This window comes from Musca autumnalis, unplaced genomic scaffold (genome assembly GCF_047663935.1).
Source record: "Musca autumnalis isolate F117 unplaced genomic scaffold, ASM4766393v1 scaffold_1, whole genome shotgun sequence".
In the NCBI taxonomy this organism is placed as follows: Eukaryota; Metazoa; Arthropoda; class Insecta; order Diptera; family Muscidae; genus Musca; species Musca autumnalis.
In genome coordinates, this window is record NW_027411644.1 from 306,102,560 (window position 1) to 306,123,088 (window position 20,529).

At 39.9% G+C, this 20,529-nt stretch overlaps 1 protein-coding gene across 1 annotated transcript in view; it reads right to left on the reverse strand.

Moving 5' to 3' along the window:
- LOC141389878 (uncharacterized) overlaps positions 1–20,529 on the reverse strand; it is a 72,923-nt gene that overhangs the window by 31,719 nt on the left and 20,675 nt on the right. The window contains exon 2 of the mRNA XM_073962068.1: positions 2,197–2,464. Within this exon, the coding sequence (XP_073818169.1) occupies positions 2,197–2,293 (97 nt within the window). The 5' untranslated portion in view covers positions 2,294–2,464. The remainder of the gene's footprint in view (positions 1–2,196; positions 2,465–20,529) is intronic.

Below are 20,529 nucleotides of genomic sequence, written 5' to 3' on the forward strand. Positions count from 1 at the left end.
CAGTGCATATCGCCACCAGAAATGCCCAAAGACGTAACCCTTAAAGGGTTACGTTGACGGTTACGTCTTTGGGCATTTCAGGTGACGATACAAAGCATTCGAACAAGAGAGACGTTGTTTCTCTAAGAAATACGGATAAACTTATTTCCTTCAGGAGCCGTATATGTCATCATAAAGTTGTGCGATAATGACATACTTCGGAAAACAGTCACAATCTGCACAACTACAACATCGAAGCAGCTGCCAAACAAGCCCAACGATGACAACACTTTAGCAACTCATGCGTTGATATGACGATGATCGGAGAGATCTAGTCTAGTCAGTAGATCAGGGAGGGGACAGCGGTATCCATTCTCGATTTAGTGAAGGATAGTCTGACTGAGAAAAGCATGCAATTGCTAGCTCTTCTGGAGTAAACATTGGCCACGAGTCTCAATTAATATATTGGCTTCGTTGAGATCGTGAACAATTTATCCGAGGTGGAATTGATACCACAATCTTCCCAGCGCCGTTAGTATTCGATAAACTGACCTCAGCCCTAGTAGATAACGTTAGTCCTATGAAGCAAGGAGGGTTGTGAATCCCAGAAGGATAATCCATGGTCGAAGTCGTTATTATTAGATTCTCGAGATAGGAGACAATTAGAAAAGGAGTCTAGACAAACAATTGACCGAGACTGTTCCCACCGCCTGAACTAGTGTCGTAAATAGGTTGGCCAAAGAAAAGAGGTCGAAAAAAATACAATCATTTGACAATCAATAGTTTTACAAATTGGATGTGTTCCAGATACGAAGAAGTCAAAGACTGTAGTTGGAAACTATTAACTATAGTTATGATTCTATTAGGGGACTTCAATAAAAGAGGTGAAAGAAAACTTGCGGATTGTGAATATGGCCAGGAAGAGTTAATTATATCCAGACCCCCTTTCGTGTGTCTGCATATGACAAATAAACAACCGCCGCATATGACAAATAAAGAGGATCCATATGACGGGACGCCGCACAGTGTTGCCTCAGTGGACAAAATCGAAATATGTGTTCTTGACTTTTTTATAATTTTATGGTTTTATTTTATTGAGAACACTTCAAATAGGACAAACCTCAAAGATGTTGTCGATATTTGGTGTTACTATAAAGTTATAGCTCGTTAAACATAGAACATTTTTCGTATGTGACATTTACTAAAATGTATTTAAAAAAGAAACCCATGTTCATGGAAATTTTTTAAAGAAGTTATTGACATATTCCAAAACTTTTGAATAGGGAATTAAAGAGGGGTCGATAGTCTTGCAATTTATGAAAAAAAAGTTTACATATAATGTATATACATAAAGTACCGTTATGTTGATTGAAACAGTAAATGTGTTATACAAAACTCACGAATTTCGCTTCTTTCATGGAGTGTATCTAAAAATTGCAGCAAATTGCAGTTTCGACCATTTGGTACATGAAACAGACATCCCTTTCGAATTAAAAAATGCAAAGTTTACATCCTATAAAATCCGATTCTCGGAGCCACAACCATATCATCATAAACAATTTGAACGGAAGGAGCAAGAATCCTTGTTTTGCTTCAGTGGATAAATTCACTTTATTTGACTGCTTCGTTTTATATATCCAAATATGAACCGATTTTTAACAAAATCGGTAAAACTGATCAGAGGCCCAAGCAAATATAGCATATTAAATTTGAAGGCGCTTCAATTAAAATTGGCTGAGTTATAGCAAAATCGGGGAAATATATATATGTGGGGGCTATATCGAAATCTGATCCGATTTTTAACAAAATCGGTAAAACTGATCAGAGGCCCAAGCAAATATCGCATATTAAATTTGAAGGCGGTTCAATTAAAATTGGCTGAGTTATAGCAAAATCGGAGAAATATATATATGGGGGATATATCCAAATCTGAACCGATATGGACCAAAATGGGAATTTTTCATTCCTATGCCCGCATAAGTACTTGTATAAAAATTCATCGACCTAGGTCAACTCCTTCTATTTTTGTCCACGTTTACAAGGAAGCGGCAACACTGTGCGCCGGCGGCATAAAATAGAAGCGACCTCTACTTGATGGCTTGAAATTCGTAGAAATAAAATATTGATTTGGCATCCCTACTTCTCAAAAATATGCATTCCAAACTTACACATTAAGATCATGTATCAATAAAAACAAAACAGTTGTTTCAAACTTACCTCTTGAGCGTCCTGCTTCACATACAGCTGCCAAAGATGCCAATACCAATGCGCCAACAATAAAAAGCCTTAGCCATCGTTGATCATGCCCCGCCATATCTTTCCGGTTGTGATTTAAAGACAAACAGCATCAAAATTTCCAAATGAGAGGAGTATTTTGTTTTGCCGGTTTTGTTGCAACAACAGCTGCCGGTTGGTTGATTGGTGAGATGTGTGTTGCACTTCTGCAAGTTGGGTTTAAGCTTTCAGTTTTTCGAAAAATGTATAACTACCGTTCAACAGGAAATGAAAGAAAAGAGAAAACAGTTTAAATTAGTAAGATAACAGAAGAAAAGGTGAGGCATTAAAAATGTCAAAAACTTATGACTAACTAAATGGAATTATAATAATATATGTGCACAAAGGAGATATGGTTCCAGATTATATGGTCTACCAAAAACCCATAAAAAGAATTATCAGCTGAGACCGAATATAAAAAATGATTAATTCATAATATGTAATGTAGCAGACTCAGTGCAATTTAGAGATTGGATCCCAAACTTGACAGTTAAAGAAATCGAGAGGACTGTATTATTTGATGTCATTTCCCCATGGTGCACATTGGAATATCAATCATAGGAGAAAAGTAGGATTATATGCAAGAATATATTAACGCGACAAAGAACATATTTTTAATATTCTAACATTTTGTATAAAATACATTCGATATTTCCAATATGAAGACCAAATATATAAGCAGCGAACAGGACTACCAATGAGTCAATCCCACGGGTTTGTTCATTCGTACATTATTGACCCGAAACCGGCCAGCGGCTGCCAACCCAGCACGGCATCTATGCAACGCATTAGCAAAGCCCATACAAAACTAGGACCGAAGAGATCCAGTGTATGGTTGACGAGGTAGTGGATCTGTTGGAATTGGACTTGGGTTACCCAATCTCGGTTTAGTGAAGGATAGTCTGGCTGAGCAGAGCAGGCAGTTGATATCCCACCTGGACAAACGGTGGCCTTGAATCTCACTCAGATGAGATGAATCAGCCCCAAAGGTATATCAAGGATGCAGAGGCATGGAAAAACTGACTCAGCATCAGCCTCAACACCTGAGAGTGTAGTTTTATCCAAAACCAACCCTTCTCCACCAAAGAAGAAGGCCAAGAGAGTTAGGTCAACGGAAAAACCACACCCGAAGACCAAAAGAGCCAACCCAAGTCAGGACTCCAAACCCTCTACCTCCTATGCTTGCTATCAAAAGAGTGAGAGCCGGAAAAATACCACTGCCAAGCTCACAAACTAAGCGACCTTTGAAAAAGGTTTATGTCTGACAAAACCTTAATGAGCAAGCTGTGCTAGCTCACATAATCATCCAAAAGTTCTAAACAATCCTACGGTGGCCAAGTAAAATGGATGGTTGTCACGATAACTATCGAAAAGAATAACTCTCAAAGTTAGATACAGTTCCAAGTTAGGGAGCTGACACTGGAAGTTAATAGGTTGGTCGGTGAGCACATGCGGAACATGTGGCTAGATCTGAAGAGTTGCAACATTGGAGACGAAGTTAGATAATTGAGGGTAACGGAGGAATTCCTCATGTTTTGCCGGATGTGACAGCGCGGATAGAAGAGTGTAGAAGAGTAGAACTGGCAAACTATCGATAGTTGGGCTATCGTTTTGATCACTGTAGTAAAGCTTTGCTTATATCCGATTCAGAAGCAATTATGTTTAAATAATTCGGGACAGATAACCCAAACAAATTTTTTTTGGGGGCCGGCTAAACTTTTGTTTTGTAAAAGCAATCAAAACGATAGTTGGACTATCGATAGTTTTGCAGCTCTAATACTACGGAGCATCTCTCCTTTCCTGCCGATAAGGAACTACCACAATTTTCAATGAATGATGTTGCAAATGTCATATGGAAGGGCAAATCATCCAAAGCCTTTACCTCCGACAGAATCTCGATGACAACGCTAAAACTGCTGGATGAGCCGGAAGTTGCGTATCTCCCTAAAGTTCTTAATCCTGTTGCTAACCACCCACATCGTTCATGAAGTCTGCACAAGCTGGTCCTGCTACTGCAGCCAGGCAAGAATTCCAGCAAATGTGAATCGCACAGACCGATTTCGCTTTTGTCACCCGTTACAAAGGCTTTAATCCTCAACAGCGCCGGAAAGAACTATCCACTTGTCGACCATCAGCACGGGTTCCCATAGCACCACAGGACAACAAAAGCGCTGCAGGCCATTTCCACATATATTAGTCGAGGACTCAACCAGAGTAAGCTGTGCGATTGGACATTGTTGATGACGTTCAACTTATAAAACGCCCTATTTGACTGATCTTACTACCTTTTACAACGTGAGGAATATGCAAATATCCGCCACTAAATCTACGGCCACTCTGTTCATCACATGGACGGCAAAGGTAAGAACAGAGTTGATTGTCATGGTCGATGATAGCAGAATTCCGACCACAAACTATCCCTAGCCGGCAGGACTTGGGGTGCACACACAAAAACCTTGTTGACTACGTATAACGCAATATGTCGGTCTGTGGTAAGCTATGGGTGCCACCTCATGTCTTCCGTGGATAAAAATCGCGGATAACCAGGTGAGTCAGAGTGGTGATATTCAATTTATTGTCCAGATTCCTTGATGTGTTCGTAATGCTTGGAACTCCTTCGCGTACTCTTGCCCAGATTTCTTGAAGTGTTCGTAACTCTTGGAACTCCTTCGCGTACTCATGCCCAGATTCCTTGAAGTGTTCGTAACTCTTGGAACTCCTTCACGTACTCTTGCCCAAATTCCTTGAAGTGTTCGCAACTCTTGGAAGTCCCACGCGTACTCTTGCCCAGATTCCTTGAAGTGTTCGCAACTCTTGGAACTCCTTCGCGTACTCTTGCCCAGATTCCTTGAAGTGTTCGTAACTCTTGGAAGTCCCTCGCGTACTCTTGCCCAGATTCCTTGAAGTGTTCGTAACTCTTGGGAGTCCTTCGCGTACTCTTGCCAGATTCCTTGAAGTGTTCGCAACTCTTGGAACTTCGGGTACTCTTGCCCAGATTAATTGAAGTGTTCGCAACTCTTGGAACTCCTTCGCGTACTCTTGCCCAGATTTCTTGAAGTGTTCGCAACTCTTGGAACTTCGCGTACTCTTGCCCAGATTCCTTGAAGTGTTCGCAACTCTTGGAACTCCTTCGCGTATTCTTGCCATATTCCTTGAAGTGTTCGCAACTCTTGGAACTTCGCGTACTCTTGCCCAGATTCCTTGAAGTGTTCGCAACTCTTGGAACTTCGCGTACTCTTGCCCAGATTCCTTGAAGTGTCCGTAACTCTTGGAACACCCCTTCGCGTATCATTGTCCGAATTCCTTGGGGTATCTGCAATTCCTGAGTCCTCTCTCCCACGTACACTCGTCCAGTTAGGAAAACGTATCCAAATGTCTCGCGACGCCTACGGAAACCTGGTTCAGGTCTACCATTTAGCCGACCTTTTCAAGGTAACTTATCTGGAGGAGAACCCGGACGGAGGACGAACTTATCCAGGTCACCCAACAGGCCGGTATAGACGGAGAACTTATCCAGGTCTTCCACACAGTCCATATCCAGAATCTACTCTGGTCTTCCGTCGACGACGAACGGAGAGGTGAACTTATCCAGGTCACCCCGAACAATACTTTATACTTGTGTACTCCTTAAAAGAAAAACGAAATAATAAAACAGTGTTGATTAAAAACCAACAAGAAATCTGTGTTATCACTCTCTCGGTCTTTCCTCTTAGAAATTTCTGTGGCAGACTCTGGACCCCCGCGAGCTATCCCAGCAACCGGAGGGAACTTGTCGTTACAGTATAAACAAGTCTATCAAGCTGGTTTAAATAGCATTCAGACGTATGCATTCACTGATGCCTGAGAACATCCCAAATCTATCGCAGCTGAGGAGCGCGTCAGCAGCCACGACAAAGCAGAGTAGTTTTTTTTGGGTCAACTACGCTCGAGATGTTGCAGCCGTCTGAATTCCTATAGGCCAAGAATCGATGACACTCTGCAAAAGATCTGCCCAACATGCGGCACAGGCCCGCACGGCACACTGCACCTGTTCAACTAGCCCTGGCCGACCTACTCTACTCAGCCACATTCCTAGAACTGGAGATAGACCCAGAGTCAGATTAAGCAGAAAATGAATGCACAAGCATAAAATAAAAACGCTGTTACAACAACAACAAAACTTCTTTTGTCAAAACATTTTCATTGAGAGTATTTAGCTGTCCCCGAGTTCCTTAACAACTTTTTACTGCAAAAAATCTCAAAGAAGTGCCGATTTTCTTTTTGAATATTCTCTGATTTCTTTTTCTTAATTCACTTAATTTTTCTACTGAATTCAAATTGTTTAAACATTTCTTCTGTGAAATTGCACAGAATAAACAAACAATTTACGTAAACATTCTGGAAGAAATCAAAAGTGAAAAGTCTGACTGAGTGATTATGCATTGCGGTTGTTTATCAATACATTTGGATTTGAGGTAGGTAAGCAACACCCGTCACCCGTCTTGGCCAGTTGCCATAGTCACCATAACTATGGACATTTGTACGTCGTACATACACCCTATTATATGTACATATATATGGTGACCAATAAATAAACAAACATGCAGACTCACATACTTATACCACCATCGCGGGTAAGTACTACGTAAATATCCATAGCTCTGGCGGCGGTGGCGAATGCGCCGCACATACACCGAGAGTTTAAGGAAAAACTTTCACTATTATTTGAATTGTTTTTGTTTTATATCAAAACAAAAAGCCCCAACATCATGATGGCCAGCAAAAATGGTAGGAGATAGTATGCGATTAGTGATTAAAGCCGCAAACATACATACGTACACTCATTGAAGCAAAGTTTTCTACATAGTCAGTCTGCCGTACACCCCAAAAGAAATCTATGGCCATCACATATTCGTCGGCAACAGAAAAAAAACACTTAACACATTCTTAACAATTAGTGAATGACGATTCTTTATGATCGTGTGAAAAGTGCTATTAAGCGTTTTTGACCATACATAAATGTACTTTCATACATACACACCAACGTAGGCGAATTAACTTTTCACCATGTATGGTGCATTAAACAAACAAAAACAAAAAGAGAAAATTAAGAAAAAATATCACGATGGCTCATCATCACGTGTTTACTCATAACTGTTGTTACAAATTGCAAATAAAAATTTTCTAAACTTAAGTGATGCACAGTGGGTAGTGTGTACCGCTCCTGTTTGGGAGCAGATTAGCTGATAAGATAATGTGTTTAGATGATCTGAAAAGATACGTCTTTATTGAGTATTCTTAAAAAAGATTTTATAGGCGATGCTAAGGAAGTCTTTATAGACGAACTGATTTGGATTTTTATGACAGATAAAGATATATTCTTTATAGAATCTGTATATGTATCAAAATTAACGCAGTGGAGACAAGGAAACTAAAAAGATTGAAAAACAAATAAAGATAAACAAATAAATAGTACGTTAGGACAAGCATTAAAGAACATACGTGGGTATAATCTTTGATCTAAATAAATTAGCATAGATGAAGATATGGAAAATATATAGATTTCTGGTAAAGATAATTTTTATGTGGGCAATGATTTTATAAAAAATCAATGGACCACATAAACAAGAATGAATGTTAAATAAAATTTCACATATAATAGAAAAATTCTTGGAATTAAAGTCTCTTCTCCTGAAATTAAAATTAGAATCTAAGAACAAGTTGTGGAGCAATGATTCTTCTGCCCTGGTTCATCAAAAGCATGGACGAGTTCTCAAGGGAATTCTTGGAATAAACATAGCTAAGCTTAGCTATGCATGTTATGACATCAGCCTGGGGCTGATCCCAGCTCTGGAAATACCAATAAGATCTCGTGCCACAGTGTTGTTGACCAGGATAGACTGCGACGGCCACAAGCTCATGTTGTTGTTCTTGTAACAGTATTAATACCCTCAGCCTTTATGCTAGAAAGGATATATACACTTTGATACGACCAAAAATGTGACTCGGTGTAACGGTTTTAGACCCCAAGTATGTTTGGACGAAATGCGTTTCAGACAATTTGGAGTCGATTTAGCCATGTCCGTCCGTCTGTTTGGCTGGTTGGTGCGCACGATAACCGCAAGATAATTCTCGCAGGGAGTTTCTGATTGGTGGAGACTTTGCACATCGTATTATTTCATCCAGTCATGTATCAGGTTAGAATGTGGACTATATCGATCCACTCCTTCGGGTACCTCCCACACAAAATGAGGATAAAGTGAATTTTAAAAGCTCCTGTCTAATCGTGTTGACTCTTTTTTCAGTAGGTTATTCTAGCGGCTTTATTTACAACGGTACTTTTTTTCGGCAGTAAGTCTATACTTCCTGAGGTAATGGCCCAAAAGCTCCAAAACCCTGCAGGCAAATACTAACATGGCTATTGTGCATGATAACTCTACAACTTTTCAAAAATGAATAAAGATTTTAAAGCTAACTTTATTCAAAAAGGTCTATAGATAAAAGATCCTTCAAAGAGGTATTATGTGGATAGAAGCCCCTTTAAATAGACAGAAGCTCTCACAAAGAATCCCCCATAAATGGATCTTCCATAGATAGAAGCTCCCTCAAAAGGGTATTCAGTAGATAGAAGCCCCTTTAAATGGGTCCTCGATAGAAGGAGTTGTTTTTTTTTTTTTTTTTTGTCAATGGCTGAGGGTATATCTCCGTCAGCATAGCTGATTCTTACTTGTTTTATTTAATGTTCTGTTTCTCGGAATGTGACCACAGATCTACTGGAGTTAGTTGAGTAGGTTTGGCAGAGCAGTTATAAAGATGCAATGTGCCGTACTGGCCTGTGCGCATGCTGGGCAGATGTTTTGCACTTTGTCATCGATCCTTGCCATATAGAAATTTAGACGGTTGTCGTGGTAGCTGACGCTGGATGTTCTCCGAGAAACGCATTCACACGATAATTGTTTATGGCATCGGCGACTACATCCGTATGATGCGTTCAACCTATCTTTCTATATTATGAAGATCCCTCCTGACATGACTAGGTGGGTTAGGGATATGGGATTAGGATATCACGGTAACTCCCGAGTAAGTACTGTACAGTACTGAACAGGTTTGAATATTTTTCCATCGCTTTGCATATATATTCGGAGACCATACTGGCGCCGCATAACTTTCCACAGACCGACCTATCGCCTTGTATATGATAAACAAGATTTCATTATCTGCACCCCAAGTACTGCTGGTAAGAGACTTTAGAACCTTGTTTCTATATATCAGTGTGTCGCAGATAGCTGTGGCATGAACATGCTGTCGAATTTGATCCCTAGAATTTTGGGGTAGTTTTGTGGTCGGAATTCGACTACCATCGACCATGACATTCAACTCTCTTCTCACCTCTGTGGCGGATATTTACATATTCCTCGCGTGGAAAAGATGGTGAGATCAGTCAAATATGAGTTCAGCCTTTCACAAATGACATCAGGGAGATATCACACCACCTTGGGGAACTCACTGTTCCACTGCACGGAACTTGAACTTCTTGTTCCTGAATTTCAAATACGACTGGCGTCCACACATATAATTGATTATCCAACGTTTCAAACTTGGTCAGAGGGTTGCCTGTTGAATGCCCTCAAACAGCGTGGAGTGCTTGACAGTATCAAAGGTTTTTGATTAGTCAAGCGCCACCGTCACTGTTTTGTTACACGGCTTGCTCTGGTTTGGTCCTCGACTAATATGTGTAGAGATGGCGTGCAGCGCTGTTGTCATGCTTTGCTTACGGAACCCATGCTGATGATCGGCAACTGGATAGCTATTTCTAACGCTGGGGAGAACTAAAGCTTCAATGGTCTTGTAGTGATAGATATTATTAAACGATATATGCTTCAATGTGAACTACCATTATACCGATCACCTGTAGTATTTTAAGTAGATCAGCTGATTAACAGCTGTAGTTTTAAGGATTGTTTTTGTTATGATTAAGGATAAATTAAGTAAACAAAATCTAGGATTAAGTACCGTTATGTTTAGAATATAAGGACGATGATTTTGAAAATAAAGTCAGAATTTTTACAGAGCCTAAACCGGCTTTAACACTTCTAGTAAAAAGTAAAATTAGCTCTTTCTATTGAGCTTAAAGGAAATTGCACTGGCAACTAGTTGTGCCTGCAGAACAACAAAAATCTTAGTGCCAAGTGGCGTTTGTAAGCGCCGGCAACCCACATAGGCAGGTCTTTTAAATATTGCACACCAGCATTTGCATGCCTCCCCAACAACTACACAACAGGTTGCTGGTCAACCCTACAGTCTTTAAAGCCTCATGAGTCTAGTTCTCTCGATAATAGAGGCTGTCGTTGAGGCACTGGAATTATTGGCAAACAAGTTGTTCTTTGGTATAAGGGAGTTAAAATCCTATCCCACATGACCTGAATGGAGAAGACGACGTAGATGGAGTCGACCATACCAAAAATCTGCTGTACAATATGCAGCTAGAGCGATCACCCTCATCATAGCCCCACAAAAATTATGCTTAAGGTCGTTCAGATCAATCTGAAGTACTCTAGAGTCACATAAGGTAGTTTGCGTACCTTCTGGTTGATGAGGATGGTTTAGGAATACGAAGTAAAGACCTAGGTACATATGCTGCCTCGTCTGCTTGCCTTGCTTCTTTTTGGTAAAAGAATAAAAAAGAAAAGGGCAACGCTGTTCGAAATTTGCTCGACCTTCTTTATTCTTTTATTTTTATTATGTCAGAAATGAAGCAGGAAAGCAAGGTAAGCACGCGAGGCTGCTTATGTAGCCAGACTTTAAATGTTTTGGATTATACCTTGTTAAAAATACCACAAACGTTTACTTATGTCCCCAGTTTATCACAGCGGATTTCACCGTGGCAAGAGTGACCTCTATGACCGGTCAAAACGTAGGATCATCCACCGTACAGCCTTGACTTGGCCCCCAATGACTTCTTTTTATTCACGCACATGAAAACAAAAAGCATGGTCAACGATTTTAGTCATACTACTCTGCTCTAAACCAGGGAAATCACTTGTAATATGACCTGATTTGATGTGGTGTGGTATGATCACCTGGCTCTGGAAACTTTCGAGTTTTCCACGGACAACAAACTGAGTATTGGGGTGTTCCCCTAAAATAAAAAACAACAATGGAAGAAGGTAAAAATTAAGAAAAAGTTACGCTCCGTGATCTGTCTGCGAGTCGCGCCTAGTCGTTATCAAGGGATCGCGAGCAAAAATCTCCAAAAGATGTGGATGTCTTGGCATCTCTGGTCGAAGGTAATGCTACGCACATAATCGTAAGGATAAATAAGGGAGAATATGGGAGGCTTAGGGAGAGCTTAACTTGGACTCTGACCGAACCTGACAGCAAAACGAAACAAACACAACCGTTGTGGAATTCTCAACCACGGAAGTTTAAGAAGGACCCGATGCGCGCTTAAATAAAAACACAGATGGATGCACTCCCTCCACTTCGACGTTATCGGCGAATAAGAAAAACAACTTACCATTTTCAAATGTATTAAGTAAACCACGCCAAAACCCACGCGAAAGTGTATGCCCCGAGTATCATTTGGCAGAGGTGATAAAGTGAGCTCGGACATGAAGAGGGTGGGCCCGACCACTGAATCTTCTGAAAAGTCTGGGGACTCCCCGAAGAAATGTATAACTTTGACCCACACTTGAACTCTACCGCCTGATGTTTTTAAAGAAGGAGGAAATCATTCACCTGACCAAAGCGACGGACCGCATAATCGAAGTCTTTAGCAAACAGAACGAAACTTTAGAAGTGAAGAGATGGAAAGCCACAAAGCGGGGAAGGAGGTTGGAACATGCCTTGTGTTGGGAATTGGCGATCTCTCACTGATCACTCTGGCAAAGGCAAAGGACATGGCGTACTACATATCAAATGTAATCAACTTCAAGATTGGAAAATAAAGAATCGGTGAGGAGGATGATGCCAAACAGAAGAGTCAGGAGGCTTAACTCCGAGCAACACACAAGAGGGTGCCGAAACCATTCGAGACTCCCAGAAGCCTGTTTTTGGAGGACCTATGGTTGAGATCATAAAAAGCCTCCATCGGATTGAAACGGCAACTGTATTCCTGATGGAGGAAATCAATAAAAGTAATCCAGGAACATGGTCTCTGGACTAAGAACATGGACATATACATAGATTATCAACGTTTTTACGCTAAAACGGAGACTCGGCCTAAAATCTGTATTATATGTCATCAAAATGTTTGCTTTCTATTCTCTTCTGAGTTGTCAACGTAGACATATCTGCCATTCGATTCGCACATTATCACCTTGGTCTGAACTGCAGCAGTTGGTGAGAAGGTTAAAGCAAACAGGTACGAAGTACTGTTAGGTACTCGCGGGGATGTAGTCAGAAATTCATCTCGACAACAAATTGAGGGGAGGGGGCAATGGACAAAATGTGATGGGGGCGGCCCCCACCCGTGCCTCCCCCTGGCAACGTCGATGGACCCTAGGAGCGATGTTAAATTACACCACATTTCGGGGATTAGGCCCACGACCTGATAACATTTTAACATAGAAAATACGCCAATCTTCGTTAACAGGTTTAAGGAAGAAGTATTAGGTACAACAAACAAACAAAAATCTATTAAATGAGGTGCTTGAGTGGAGGGTCTCAGAGAAACACTTCTTCCCTGTATATTAGGATTCAAATATCGAGGCGATTATACAGATTCTAAGATAACGACGGGACTGGGCCTTTATATTGGAAACCCGGAAACAACAATTACTCCCCCCTCCCCACACTTCTCGGATCAAAACAAAGATTCTTCAGCCGAAAGTCCGAACGACCGCATAGCTTACCACTAATATCCTACGACGGCTGTGTTCGTATATATGTTCACTCATGGGAGCGGAATTATAACCCAGAATGACTGCTACGAGCTCCAACTTCGTTTGGACTGCGGGCTGTAGTCTCCCCAACAACAACAACAAACACTGCACTTAACCATCCTGCATTTCAATTGCAACGATCTACGCAACGAAGTCAGCGAAATCGTAAACTTTATGATTCTAATCATGATGTTCTTCGCAGCGATCCAGGAAACAATGCTCACTGTCACCAGTAGCTTACAACGTTGCGATGAATACAACGTTTTGGATCATACATGAGGCGGAGGACTTCTCTTCCCTGCCTTCCAGTCTGTCCAGTACAGACCTATCTCGCTTGCGTTTGACTCTGGTGGCTCTAATGTACATGTCGCCGATGAATGGCTGTGCCTTGCTTGTTATGGCCGACTTTATTTCGCTTTTGGAAGACCCGTATGGCGCTAGGGGACTTTAGTGCCCACCATCAGCTTTGTCAGTCGGTCCAAGGCAATGAGTAGAGGGAGGGAGTTATGTCCGCAAACCAAGGAGGACATAACTCCCAGAATCGTTTTGGGGGTTATGTCCGTTGGCAGTTCGGCACCGGATAATCAACAATATGTGTGAATGCCAGTCGTGTGAATCATGAAGTTTTTCAAGGTGTGGTGATATCTCCGGAACTGTTTAACCTCTACCTCTACTGTTCACCAAAAGGACGTCAGAAATGAGGCTTGCCCTGAACCTTTTGGTTGATAATGTCCAGATTTCGACCACGAACTACCCCAAGGATGTAATGTTTAATTTAAACGCATGATTAAGTCGTCCGCGCAAGACACAGTTATTTGAAACAAGGTCAGAAGTAGGAAAATGTCCTGAAGCCGCTGTCTGGCAGCACTTGGGTTGTTGACAAAGAAACCTTGGAAACAAAGCAAAAGGCCGATCTGTTGTAAGCTATGCGGAGTCAGCGTGATATGCAAGTGTTCGCACTATGTAGTGGAAGAATATTCAAAACTGTCAGAGTGCCAGCTCGAGGACTGCCACAGGGCGCCTCCTCAAGCTTGGGTGTTACCGTCGTGAGGATCCCAACCACGATCCTGTTGGCAGGCAGCAAAAGCAAACAACACTGGCTTTAACATGAAAGGGCTCAGGCAGTTCTTTGGCTTTTAATATAAAACGTAGAGCTATCAATACGCTTTATCTTATAATATATCCCAAAAAAAGCAATGCATATTACGTTTTGGGCGTGACTATTGTGGGGTTAGCAATTCCTAAGATTTTTGAGGATGTCGTTCTTTTAATTCTTGACATGCACTAACAGATTAAAAAAAAAAAAACAGTAAAAAATTATTATGTGGCTTTTCCAATGGAGATGTAGCCTCAGTCTGTTACATACAGAAAATAAGGAAACTATTGACTGTTTTTCTCAATACAAGTTTCGAACTCCTGACGTTTATAAAATATATTGATTTCAATCAAATTTTCAATATATTCCCCTCGGATTTTTTTTTAATTCCCCATAAACTTTTCATTCTTTATTGTAGACATCATCGTATGATGGATACTTTCATTTGTAGATAGATCGAATACCGGCTAAACAACCGAAAACTTTCCTAAACATTATTTAGGGGCTTTCAGAATTTTGAGGCCTTTTTCGAAAAAAAAAACAAGTAAAAAAGGATCAGTCGGCTTTGCCGACAGAGATATACCCTCAGCCTGTGTGAATTGAAACTCTTTTTTTCCGTATATATTTAAGAGGTTTTGAAAATTTTGAGCCTATGAACCGACAAAAATATGGATTTGGATAGATAAACTTAGTTTAGACAAAATATTATGAAAGCAAAATTTTGGATCGAATCGGTAGATCCGTTCGAGAGTTATTTTGAGCTCCAAACACTACACACGGTGTCATAGGGTGTTTTTGAAACTTTCAGGCTACTTTCTCAGGAAGTAGGTTTTTGCCCCTGATGAAACTTGTACCGTCATATGGGGCCGTGAATACAAGATGTTACAACAAAAATCAAAACGATTCGAGAGCAGGTTCTAAACTGAACTTTTCCGAAATTTTGTGTGGGAGGTACCCGAAGGCGTGGACCGATTAAGTCCATATTCCAATATGGACTCAATCGGTCCACGCCTCATCTAATTTTGGTAGAAATTTCACGATGTGCAAACCTTGGACCAAATCGGTTACTCCCTTCAAGAGTTATTGTACGCTCAAATTTTTCCGAACACTTTCGAACTTTTGTGGGGGAGGTACCGGAAGGAGTGGACCGATATAACCCATCTTCGAACATAAACTAAGTTTGGACAAAATATTGCGAAAGCCAAATTTTGGACCAAATCGGTCCAAATCGTCAAAATACCAAAAATCGGGAGGTACCGTTATATGAGGGCTATACCAAAACATGGACGTATATTGACAGTTTTAGGTGGAGATGTTTTGTATTACTAGGAACCTCAACTGTCAAATTACAGGTAGTTCCGTCAAAAATTGTAACTAAAACCAAAAAATATAAAATCGGCAGGTGCCGCTATATGGGGGCTATACCAAAACATGAACCTATGTTGACAGTTTTTAGTGGATCAACTGTCAAATTAGTTCGGTCGAAAATTGTAGCTAACTAAGTTTGGACAAAATATTACGATACGCAAAATTTGGTTCGAATCGGTTGATCCGTACGAGAGTTATCATGCGCACCAGCCAGACAGACGGAAATGGCTAAATCGACTCCAATTTTTCTGAAACGAATTTTCTCCAAACATACTCGGGGTCTAAAACCGCTATTTCGATTAGACACATTTTTTGGCTGAGGGTATAATTATAGCGTAGCTTTGTCGACAGTGATGTAGCCTCAGCCTGTTACAGAACAAGTAAAAAAGTATCAGTCGGCTTGCCGACAGAGATATACCCTCAGCCTGTGTATATTGACATTTTTTTCCAAAAACGTATGTTTTTAGAGGGTTTTAAAATTTTTGGGCGTATGAACCGACAAAAATGTTGATTAGGATTAAAGATCAAAAGTTTTGCGGAGGAGATACTAAAAAGAATGGTGCCATAGGGGGTTCTTACATCCTTCGGGCTGTTTGCTCAAGAAGTATGGACTTACCCCTGAAAAACGTTTACCATCGTAAATGAGGCAGCGAATGCCAGTTGCTTCAACAAAAATCAAAGTGATCCGAGAGCAGGTCTTAAAGTGAACTTAGTCGAAATTTTGTGTGGGAGTTACCAGAAGGAGTGCACAAATATAGTCCATATTCGAACTTGATCTATATCTGGTAGAAATATTAGGATGTGTAAAGTGTGGATCAAATCCGTCACTCACTTCAAGAGTTATCGTGCACCCAGTTTTTCCAAACATTTTTGAATTTTTGGGGGGAGGTAACTGAAGGAGTAGACCGATATGGCTTATCTTTGAACTTAAACTAAGTTTGGACAAAATAATACGTAAGCCAAAATTTGGACAGAATCGGCAGACAGTGTCACAGGGTTTTTGTGCACCTTTCAGGTTATTTTCTCAGGAAGTATGGACTTACCCTTGATGAAACTTGAGCCGTCGTATAGGGGGCAGCAAGTACAAGTTGTTACAAGAAAAACCAAAGCGATTCGAGAGCTGCTCCTAAACTGAAACCTAAACTTTTCCGAAATTTTGTGTGGGAGGTACCCGAAGGAGTGGAGCGATTGAGTCCATATTGGAACCTCATCTAAATCTGGTAGAAATTTCACGATGTGCAAAGTATGGACCAAATCGGTTACTCCCTTCATGAGTTATCGTGCGCACAAATTTTCCGAACATTTTCGAACTTTTGTGGGGGAGGTACCGGAAGGAGTGGGCCGATATAACCCATCTTCTAACTTATACTAAGTTTGGACAAAATATTACGAAACCCGATTTTGGACCGAATTGGTTGATCCGTTCGAGAGTTATCGTGTGCTCTAGACAGACGGACGGACATGACTAAATCAACTCCAAATTGTCTGAAACGGATTTCGTCCATACATACTTGGGGTCTAGCACCATTATTTCGATGAGGCACATTTTGCTCGTATAAAAGTGTATATACCCTCGTTAGCATAAATGCTGAGGGTATAACAAGGAGAAAGTATCAGTCAGTTGTGTGGGAGGTCACCGAAGAAGTGGAACGATATAGTCCATATTCTAACCTGATACATGACTGGATGAAATAATATGATTTGCAAAGTCTGCACCAAAAGGAGTGGACCGATATGGCCCATCTTTGAACTTAAACTAAGTTTGGACAAAATATTACGATACCCAAATTCGAATCGGTTGATCCGTTCGGCAGACAGACGGACATGGCTAAATCGACTCCAATTTGTCTGACACGAATTTCCACCAAACATACTTGAGGTCTAAAACCGTTATTTCGATGAGGCACATTTTTGGTCGTATCAAAGTGTATATACCCTATCTAGCCTAAAGGCTGAATTATTACGACACGCATACTTTAGATAAAATCGGGTGAAATGCCATCTTGGAATTATGCCGATTGTGGTAACAAATAACTTCGCAAAGACCACTGTAGAATCACCTATGCAACATTTAGATGGCTGGCTAATTGTTGGATGACTAATAAAACTTCTGCGAAGCGTTTATATAACCAAAACTAAGAGACCTGATTAAATGTTAAGTTGCAGACTATGGTGCCGCATACAAGCTACCCACAACAAATATGTACATATGTACATGTATGTGTTTAAAGATGCGAGCGTGTAACATTTGTGCATTTTTATTGTTTTTTTATTTCAATAACTTTGTGTGTAAATATGGGAGTGATGTGCTAATGTTTACTCTCCTCATGTGCAACTTACATACATACATACACACACATAAAAGTCAACATAGCTTGCCAATAAAAATTGACCATTTTTAGCTTAAAACACCGCACTATTCAACATCATCTTAACTGGCTAAAGTTTTGGAGAAAAAGTGGATTTTTTCCTTTGAATCGAAAAAAACGACAGAAAATCGACCAAAGCATTTAGTAATGACAGTGACGTTACCAGCTGTGGCTACAGCTGCTGCAGCGGCATTTGGTGGTTAGGATGTTATTGCCTGTCCGTGGTGCTATGCGGTGCTGTGACTGCTGCTGCTTACAATGATGACGATAATCGTGATCATGATGTCGCTTTCACTTTAGCAAAGAGTCTGTTGGCAATGAATGGCAAGCCTTAAGCTGAAGTAACTGAAAATTGTTTTTTTATTTTTATTTTCTAAGCCAGACAGATGTTGTAAATTAATTTTTTTTGTTGGGGAACTCTCTCATTGTCTCTCTATATTTATGTAAATGGGTGTGTTGGTGTGAATTTTTCTTGTGGGTTTGGCTTGAAGATCGAAGATTAATTTTGTAGACCCATATCTCGGAAAGTAGTGACCGTCGCAACAACATACATACAGTGAATCACAGAATGTTTAAATAATACATTTAATCCTTAATTCAATTGTGTGTTTGGGGTCCAAGGCGGTATTTTCCCTATGACATACCTTAATTGGTCCATATGACCAAAACAGGCTGCCAATGAAAGCAATGAAGACAACTTTATGGACCAATTAAGGTATGTCATAGGGCAAATACCGCCTTGGACCCCAAACACACAATTTTAAAAGTAAAGCACAGAGGAGACTCTGTTGTGGTATGGCGTTGTATGAGTGCTTCCGGTGTAGGAAATCGTGTCTTTATCGAAGGAATTAAGGATAAGATGTATTATTTAAACATTCTGAAAGGATAATTTGAAATTTAGGCGCTGAAAAAATGGGATTTGGGACAACATTTCAATTTTATCAATATATGAGCCCGAGCACAAATCCCATATTTTTCCAAAATGGATGCTATGTATGTAACTGTCCAAAAGTGATTCCCCGATCCCCGGATTTGAATCCTATAGATAATTTATGGAGTATTTTGGAGACAAATATAAAAAATCGTAACATCTAAAGTATAGGAACCCTGATATATGCCTTGCAAGAAGAATGAGGAAAAATTCCGATATTAACCAATTCTTACCAATCGCAGTTTTAATGAAAGAAACTGAAGTGGATACTTTTGACTGTAATTCACTGTATTTAGTTGTGGGCCACAAGGGCTATCCACAGTGGACATATGAAAGAAATTCCCAAGGTGTAGGGCCTTAAACTGTACTTAAGCTAGGTGCTCGCACCTAAAACGTATCCGACAAATTTTCTCGTTTTGTTTTTTTTTTTTTTCATGAAAATTGTGTAAACCACGATTTTCTGAATTTCACTCAAGTGGTGATTAAACCCCAAACCAACAACAAAAAACACTTTGTAATAAAATAACGCTAAAAAACGTTAGTCATGTTAATTTGTTTATTATTTTACAAAACAATAAAACAAATGTTGCCAATTTATGTATGTACATATGTATGTACATAGTTAACTATATTTGTATGTGTGTTAACATTTTCAAAGAAGTCTAACTATTGAGAAAAAAAAGAGTGAATGTACCACAAAAGCACAGCACACCGCAACACCACCACCATAATTGTGGTGCAATGTGTGAAAATGGGCGTATGTGTTTGTGTCTGTCCGTCCATATGTCTATTACCGTTTGGCTATGTGAAATGCATGGCTTGAATCCAAAAAAAATCGTTGCCAAAATGAAATTGGCCAAACTGTAAAACGCAAATAAAAAACACAAATCAAAATAAAATCGACCTAAAAAAATTAAACAAAACCAAACATAAAATCACACTAAAACGAGGCTCAAGTCGCTTTTTGGTTATACCATTACGAAGCATACATCCATGCTTAACACATTCGGGTTTTCCATTGTTAAGTCTATACATAAAAACGCAAAAAAAAAAAACAAAAACCTAAAAAATTAAAATATAATATAAACAAAAGAAATGCTATTTCGTAAATCGTTGTGTTTTACATAAAACGGAAATTGTAAGTCTAACCACACACAACGTTTTAATGTTTCCAGGTTTTATTTTTTTTGTTTTGTTTTTCTTTCATTTCTTTTGATGCTCCTCTAATGGTAATATCTGGCTAAGTGTGGCTACTTCTTTTTTTTGTGGTGGATTACAGTTGTAATCATTTCACAAATGCTCTTCTGAAATGAAATGCCTCAAATCGGGTGAAGTTTCAATCATTATAATTATTATCATTTTCATAATTATAGCATTTTTGGAAGTTGTGTCTATATCTATTTTTCTTCGAATACTGACTTCCGTTTGTATCTGCCAGCATCTCGCTGTCATTTCTTGTTATCATTTCGATTGCACTTTCACTTCACATCTTATCAAAAAATAGAAAAAGTTTTTCTTAGGAAAAATAATGGACACACAATTGAGGGTGAGATGAAAGCTTCTTATCACGTTTTTGTCTTAAGTCTTTTGTTTGACGATGACTGATGAGGTCAGCTAAACTCTTTGCAAACAAAAGTCTAAAGGCATATT